This window comes from Mauremys mutica, chromosome 13, assembly GCF_020497125.1.
Source record: "Mauremys mutica isolate MM-2020 ecotype Southern chromosome 13, ASM2049712v1, whole genome shotgun sequence".
NCBI classification, from domain to species: Eukaryota; Metazoa; Chordata; order Testudines; family Geoemydidae; genus Mauremys; species Mauremys mutica.
This window is the reverse complement of record NC_059084.1, coordinates 43,435,196-43,443,878: the sequence shown is the minus strand read 5'-3', so window position 1 is coordinate 43,443,878 and position 8,683 is coordinate 43,435,196. Positions and strand designations below refer to the sequence as shown.

The 8,683-nt window shown below is 38.8% G+C and overlaps 1 protein-coding gene across 1 annotated transcript; it reads right to left on the bottom strand.

Annotated features, from left to right (window-relative positions):
* Positions 1-1,202: 1,202 nt before the first annotated feature.
* On the bottom strand, positions 1,203-6,948 carry LOC123347418 (olfactory receptor 10A7-like). Its single transcript, XM_044984835.1, has 3 exons — positions 6,895-6,948; positions 4,449-5,363; positions 1,203-1,235 (listed from the first exon to the last, which is right to left on the bottom strand). The coding sequence occupies exons 1-3, from the start codon at positions 6,946-6,948 to the stop codon at positions 1,203-1,205; spliced, it is 1,002 nt and encodes a 333-aa protein (XP_044840770.1).
* Between the last annotated feature and the right edge of the window lie 1,735 nt (positions 6,949-8,683).

Below are 8,683 nucleotides of genomic sequence, written 5' to 3'. Positions count from 1 at the left end.
TGCCCTTCCAGCATGATCTCAACTACTGATAACTATTCTTTGGGAATGGTTTTCCAAACAGTTATGCATCCACCTCATAGTAGCTCCATCTAGGTTGTATTTCCCTATTTTGTTTATGAGAAGGTCATGTGAGACAGTATCAAAAGCTTTGCTAAAGTCAGGACATACCACATTTACTGCTTCCCCCCATCCACAAGCCTCGTTACTCTGTCATTTGGTTTGACATGATTTGTTCTTGACAGTGGCAGTAATTTATCATCTTCCAGGTGTTTGAAGATTGATTGCTGGATTATTTGCTCCTTTATCTTTCCAGGTACTGAAGTTAAGATGACTGGTCTGTAGTTCCCCAGGTTTTCCTTACTCTGTTTATAGATGGGCACTATATTTGCCCTTTTCCAGTCTTGTGGAATCTCTCCCATCTTCTATGACTTTTCAAAGATAATCACTAATGGCTCAGATATCTCCTCAGTCAGTTCCTTGAGTGTTCTAGCATGAATTTCATCAGTTCCTGCTCACTTGAAGACCTCTTACTTGTGTAAGCAATTTTTAACTTGTCTTTTCTTATTTTAGCCTCAGATCCTAACTCATTTATAGACCATGTTGAGATCCTCAAGTAGTGGGTGGTATGGATATGCAAATTTATATTCTTATTATTGAATCAAAGACATTCCTAAATAACTGTTGATAATTCATTGTCCATAATATATGGACAAGAGCTAAAATTGATTGCCTTTTTTTTTTAAGTAAAGGCTCATAGAAAACTGGAGATAGTAAAACGGAGAGGGGAAAATATGAATATTGTTGTGGGGGAAGGGAATTAATCTAAAATATGAAAAAACTTCCAGAGACTTGGAGTATGTGAGTATATGACAGCTAGAGAATATAACAACTATGGATAAACATGTAGAGGGTTGTAAAGGAGAGTAGAGCTGATTGAAACATTTCAGATGAATGTTTTTGATAATAAAATGCTGATTAAACAAAATCTGAATGGTCACCTGGAATGTTTTATTTTTATCTAAATTTGTTTAGGAAATTTATATTGTGGGGGAAAATGATTTAATCTTTATCATTTTAACTATAATATAATATAATATAATATAATATAATATAATATAATATAATATAATATAATTTTCAACGTATTAAACCCTCCCAATATTTTTACCTTACTGAAATGCTATATTTCAGAATATTTTGTTTCACTGAAGAATCTGCAGTGTTGACTTTTTGGCCTGATTTGGGATAAAATCAAATTCTGAAATTATTCATTTCTTCCAGGACAGAAATTTAATTTTTAGACTAACCCTGAAAAAGGTATAAGACATTGTTCCTATTCTTATTTGTGATAATAGTAATGATGAATAACTAGCCAGTTCTTTGAGCCCCTACTGATTATCATCTGAATTGTTCCCTGAGCAATTCCACAGAAACCAATGTGATTATTTATGGAACAAGGTCCCATTCAGGCTGAAAGTATTAAAATATGTCCCCTAACATTTATACAGCACCTTCCAATTCAGGTTCTCTGAGCAACTAACATCAGTTGTGCCAGCTTCACAACCTCTGGCTGTGGCAAGTCAGTATTTACCCCACTTTTGCAGATGGAGAAACTGAGGCACAGAGAGGCAAGAAGGGATTCTCCATCAAGGTCCCACAGCTAGTTTGTGGTGGGAGCAGTAAGAGATTCTGGGTCTCATGAGTTGCCCAGGTCTAAGCACAGAATTACCCCTGAATATATCCTATAGATATGAGAGTGTAACCCTCAGCAGAAACCCAGTGATATCACCGATCATACTACACAGTTGGGGGCCATGTCTCTATACAGATATAGACAAGAGTTTTATTTCATGCTCCCACTTCCATTCTAAAGACAGAAGTAAAGTCTTCATGAATAAAGAGGCTGCAGAGCCCAGAGCCTGGACACCTTGGATTTCAGGAAAAAACCCAACATCTGTAAGGTTTCAGAGTTACAGACGTGTTAGTCTGTATCTGCATAAAGAACAGGAGTACTTGTGGCACCTTAGAGACTAACACATTTATTTGAGCATGAGCTTTCGTGGGCTACAGCCCACTTCTTCGGATACATCTTTAAGGAGTCACTTAAAGCCAGCCGCTACAATCTAGAAAACTTTGCCACATGAGGTGGCTTATTCATGTGCCTTTGCAAAATTGAGCCCTGGATAAATGTCTGATAAAGTAGACAATCCTATCACTAACACTTCTAGGTTTCCAGAATCAGAAAGATCTGTGTAAAATTAAAATGTAATTGGCAATGACCCAATTCAATGTCTGAGATCTGTGAAAATTAAGTAAAAAGAGGACAAATACTTCATCATTAGCATTAATGTTACACAATCACTTTCTATAAATAAAGTAATAAAACACAATACAAACTCCCAGTTGCCTTCAAGTTAATGATAAGATACTGGTTTCTCCCTTTATTGATTGCCAGACTCTGCCAGATACGGGACTATGTCTGTCTGATTTACGAGAGTGGTAGGTTATGGTTTGCAGGGCCTGTGGGACACCTTTTCTTTCTTTCTTTCTTTCTTTCTTTCTTTCTTTCTTTCTTTCTTTCTTTCTTTCTTTCTTTCAACTGAGGTAATATCTAGGAGTCCTGATCATGCATCAGGACCACATTGTTCTATTCTCTGGACAAAAGCTGAGCAAAAAGACAATCCTTGTCCCATCAAACTTCCAGTATAATTACATCATTTCCCAATCTGTATGTCTGTTGGAAGATTTTACATTATTATATGGAGCCCTCGGGATGGCTAATGTCATTTCCAAAGAGAGGCACCTATGTCATTGCAGTTTTTAATTTCTTCAGGAAAGCAAGAAAAAAATTTAGGGCTGATCCTCAGCCTGTGTACATTCTCTGCTACAATTTAGAATTCATGCTGGGTTTCTGTACTGAGATAGCTCAAGGCACAATGCAACTTTCTCTTTTGGACTACTCCCAAAGAAGGGCTCATGACTCTCATTTAGAAGAGACTTGTGCTTTTGAAGTGAAGAAATAAGTTTCCTCACTATTCTCCCCATGTCCCTGGTTTTATTTGATTCATACAGTAACTGGGTGTGTTGTTTGTAATGCCTGGGTACACACTTCACTAATTGAGCACCACCAGAATTCAGAGAAAAGTCCTGATTCTGTCTACATTATTTATGTACAGTACTGTCCACGGTAGCCCAATGAAATCAAGTAAGCTTCTTGCATGGAGTAACACCTACCTCAAGAAGATCAACTTGTTTGTTTTCAAGATCTTCATAGGGTGAGTAACATTCCTATGTATAGTCCTCTCCTATTTGTACCTCATCTCCACCATCCTGAGATATGCTCTACGAAGTGGACTCTGACACTTTTTCCACCTGTATGTCTCACCTGAGCATCCTCCTCCTATTCTGTGACACCCATGTTGGGCCCATCTCCAGCTACTCGCTGAATAATGACAGGGTGTTGTCTGTGCTTTACAACACAGTCACATCTCATGCTGAAGCCATTGAGCTACACCCTGAAGAACAGGATGTGAAAGTGGCACCGAGAAAAGTCTTGATGGGGAAATTATATTTACAATGAAATTGGAAATGTTTTTCTGACGGGCTTGTGAATATCTTTTCTCCTTTTTTTCATTTCATTTTCTGCTCTGTGTTTAGTAGAAATGGTGAAAAAATTACAAAACAAACGAAGTTACTTTCATCAGGAGCGGCGCCAGGGTTTCTGGTGCATTAGGCAGAATTTGTGGGGAGGGGACACTCCGCCGAAATGCTGCAGGCAACAGCGGCAGTCATTGAGCTGCTGCCGAAACATCGGTGGAAGGTCCTTCTTTGGCGGTGCGACAGAAGCGGAACTGGAAGCTCCCATTCACCCTGAGGGGAGCACGCAAAATGCCGCCCCCCAAATCCTGGTGCCCTAGGCGACTGCCTAGGGACGCCTAATGGAAGCACCAGCCCTGACTTTCATTTGGTAACTTCAAATGGATCTATTTTTGTCTTTTTTTGTGAAATTTTCTATTGTACTTTATTGTTTATTATTCATGCTCATTTTCTACAATTTTTGTGAAATTTTGTTCAAAATCATTCTCAAAATGGTTAGCTTGCAGCACATGTACATTGTTTTCTAAAATTAGCTTTATCAACAACCTATTTCATTGCAATTTTGACTTAAGATGAAAAGAAAGCCATGCATATTCACATTAAATTTGGTCAGTGCCCTTTCTAATTTCAATACCCAGAAAATTGGCAAAATGTTTTCAACATTTGTGTGTGTTTCATTTTGCAGTTTTTGGACACTACATCAACTGTAGCAGTGAATGGCATTCACATAAAAAGTAACTGCTCAAGATTTGTACAGTTGGATAACTGATCTCAGAACAAGACCTATATCCCAATTATTTTCTTCGAGAAAATATTTTTCCTTTCTGCCCATCCCACAACAATCTCCACACAGCCCCTTTCACCTCATTGTTCCTCAGGCTGTAGATTATAGGGTTCAAGATGGGGGTGATGGTTGTATACATCAGAGCAAGCACTTTGCTGCTGTCTGGTGAGTTAATGGACTTAGGTCTTAAATAGATCAGGCCACTGCTCCCGTAATACAGTGTCACTACAAGGAGGTGTGAGGAGCAAGTGGAGAAAGCTTTGTGTCTGCCATCAGCCGAAGCCATCTTTAAGATGGTGGAGATAATAACAACGTAGGACACAAGGATGAGAGAAAATGGAGTGAAATTGAACAGTATAGTAACTGTAAACAACTGCATTTCATAAGAAGAGGTGTCAGTGCAAGAAAGCTTAATCAATGGGGGAATGTCACAGAAGAAATAGTTAATCTGATTGGACCCACAAAATGGCAAGGTGAAAACCCAGGCTGTCTGTACTAGGGATACCATGTTACCACTGAACCAAGAGAGAACTACCAATGAAAGGCAGACCTTCCTGTTCATGATGAGCCTATACCGCAATGGGTTGCATATGGCCACAAAGCGGTCATACGCCATTGCAGTCAGAAGGAAGGTCTCAGAGATTCCAAGGAAGAGCAGGAAGTACATTTGTGCAGCACAGCCCACATAGGAAATGCTCCTGTTGTCTGACAGGAAGTCCACCAACATCTTGGGGATGGTGACCGAGGTGTAGCAGATCTCCAGGAAGGATAAGACTCGGAGAAAGAAATACATAGGGGTTTGAAGGGCTGTGTCTATGGTGATGAGGATGATGAGGATGTTCCCCATCAGAGTAATAATGTAAATGAACAGATAGATGGAGAACAGAGGCACCTGCAGCTCACGGTGGTTGGACAATCCCAGTAGAATGAATTCAGTCACCATGGTGAGGTTCCCCCTTCTTGATTCCTTTGCATATTTCATCTGTGGGAGACAATAAATACCTAGATATCATGTGAAGAAATGACCTACTTTGGGAAATAAGGAGAAACTGTCAAAGGCCCACATTCTCCAATGGACATTCTATGAGAGTTGGGGCCCATGTCCTCAAAGATATTTCGATGGCTCACTCCCATTGATTTCTATGGGAGTTAGGCACCTAAATACCTTTAAGGATCTGTACCTGGGTTCTTTACTGCCCCATGTACATTTTGTTGGTGATGGCAATATAGCATTCAGGTCTGTATATTTGCCTGAGATAGACTTTTAGGTTTTGTTTAGCCATTTGAATTTTGAGATCTTTAAAACACAATTGTTCGTGTCTTACTACTATGTGTGAGCAAAGAACAAAGACACCATATGTTGCTTCTTCCTAGCCAGTTGGTGTTACAGCCCAATAAGAAAATATAAGGAATAGAGTTAAAGTGTTGCTGGGCATGGTGGGAGGTTGATATACAAATGTAGAATTCCTTTCCCAAGACAAGATCAAACAACCGCTTTGGAGGGGTTAGGTGGATGGGCGGAGGTATAAGAAACACTAAAAGCCAAAGAAATGGTGACCCTGGCTGAAACACAACCTCACTCTTTACTCCTCTGATGGGATAAAAAAGAGGTTGTACTGAAGCCTCCAGACTCACCACGCTCCAAAAAAGAACATGACCATAAATTGTAAGGCAGTGGTCCCCAATCATTTTGTGGCCAGTAGCACATTCATGTTTTCAGAAGAGTGTGTCAGGCGCCAACAATTTTTCAAGGCTTATTTTGTATTTGTACATTAAATAATATGAAAAACATCATATTTAATATTACATAATGAATCCATAAGATAAACAATATTACATATAAAAAACAAACAGGAGTACTTGTGGCACCTTAAAGACTAACAAATTTATTTTAGCATGAGCTTTCGTGAGCTCTTCTTCATCACTTCTTCGGATGCATAGAATGGAAATTTGTTAGTCTTTAAGGTGCCACAAGTACTCCTGTTTTTTTTTTTTTTGCGGATACAGACTAACACGGCTGCTACTCTGAAACCAAATATTACATATGAATCCATAAGATACAAAATGTAATTTTACATGTAAAAGGTATTAATTAAATGATTCGTCAGTTACCCTTTCACCTTACCATGTGAATTTCCTCTTTTTTATCTGCCTGTAAGAAAAATTAAGGAGTTTTTACAAAATAAATATCATGAACAGTTTTCATCTTATTTATTTTAAAAAAGTAAAACATTGTTGAACTGCTGGTCCAAATATATTTACTATTCTTACTTTAACATAGCTAGCCAGATATGGTTAATTAAAAATATTCTTTGTATTGTTACTTGTATCTGGATTTCAATAAACGAACAAACAAACATATAAAAATATAAAAAAAGTTAAACACAAGTTAATCATACACGCTCATCAGCACTTAGTTGAAAATAGGTTCAGTGAAATCTCTTTTCAAATTGTTCCAGAACTGTTTGAATGTGGATAACAAATGGTGATGGGTTAAAATCACTGTCACATACCATTTTCTTCATACTTGGGAAATGTACGAGAGACTTCATCTTCATATGCGACATCTACAAGATCAGTTTTGCTTTGAATGGTTTTACAGAACTTATCATTTGAGCCACATGTTTGTCTTTTCCCTGGAGCTCAAGATTTAAAATGTTAATTTTGTCAGTGGTGTTGGCAAGAAAAGCTAAGTCCATTAACCAGCTGGAGTCTTCTAGTTGCTCCAAGTTCTGATTTGTGGACTTCAGAAATTCTTTGATTTCTTCAGTTAGGCTTAAAAAACTTGCAAGAACTTTACCTTTGCTCAGCCATCGTACTTCTGTGTGCAAAATAAGATCAGATTGTTTATCATTAACATCTTCCAACAGGGACTTAAAAAGTCGATGTTGCAAAGGTTTCGCTCGAAGAGAATTAATAATTTTAACAACATCATTCATGATGTGTTGAAAAGAAAGAACTTTGATGCACAAAGGTTCTTGGTGGATAATGCAATGATAAGACATAAAGTTTGGAAAGGATTCATTCTTCTTACAGAGTGCAATGAATCCATTGGCGCAGCCCATCATTGCTGGTGCCCCATCAGTGGTGATCGCAGACAGCTTGCTTAGTGGCGTACTAATTGATGTTGCGTATGATTTGAATAAATTATAGTTGTCCTCACCCTTTGTTTGCCCTTTCATAGGCAATACTTTTAGTAACTCTTCTTTTATGGTGAAGTCACTAAATATCATCCTCACCATAACTGCCAACTGCGCTGTAGCCGATATATCTGACGACTCATCAAATTACAGTGAAAACCAGTCACATATTTCCAAGTAATCCTTTAGCTGAGTTTGCATGTCACTTGAGATTGCATGTATCCTCCTTGTAACTGTGTTGTCTGATAACTGCAAGTCTTGTATTGCCGACAAAAACTCACCCTTGTTAGGAAATCCTTGAAACAGGCAATCAGCACCCGTCAAAAATGCTTCCTTCAACAATTCACCATCTTGAAAGGGTTTTTTCTTCTTTGCGAACAGATGAGCAATTTTAAAGGAAGCAATAGAAGCACCTTTAGACTTTACCACTTGTCTAGAGAAAACATATTGCTGGGCAGATAGAAGAAAATTAATCAACTCAAATCAAACCTTTCTCAACTCAGATTTAAGTGGATGGCTAATATCAAAAGAATCATGATTAGTTTGGAAATGGTGTTCGACATTATGTTTTTTTGGCACTGCAACAGCACAAAATAAGCAAACACCTTTCCCTTTATTTTCAATAAAACAATAGGATTCTTCCCACTCTGCGTTGAAATAATATGCATGTTGTCTTTTATTTGAACCACTCATTTTGGGGCAAAATGTTAAAAAAATAATAAATCACAAAGCACAAGAAAACAGCAGTATCAGTGCAGCGGAAGAATACTCACATACAGGGCTGGCTCCAGGCACCAGTGGAGCAACCACGTGCCTGGGGCAGCACATGCTATGGGGCAGCATTGCCTCCATTCTTGGGACGGCAGAGTCGGGCACTGCGTTGGGGACCACCGTCGTAAGGGGTGGGAGCAGGGGTGTGCACTAGAGGTATAATTAAGCCTGCTTAGAAGGAGGAGGTGGGAAAAAGATCAAATAAAAGCTCTACAGGTATACAGAGCTGTGGATTATGCTTGCTTGGCAACCCCAGTAAACATTGCACTGCCTGCACTTTGGACTCTGGCCCTCTGCTTTCTGTCTGCGTGACAAGAGCCAAGGAAGGATGAGGGGAAGCCATAATACCTTTGAAAACGTTACCCCAAACTCATTGGGGCAAATTCTTCAC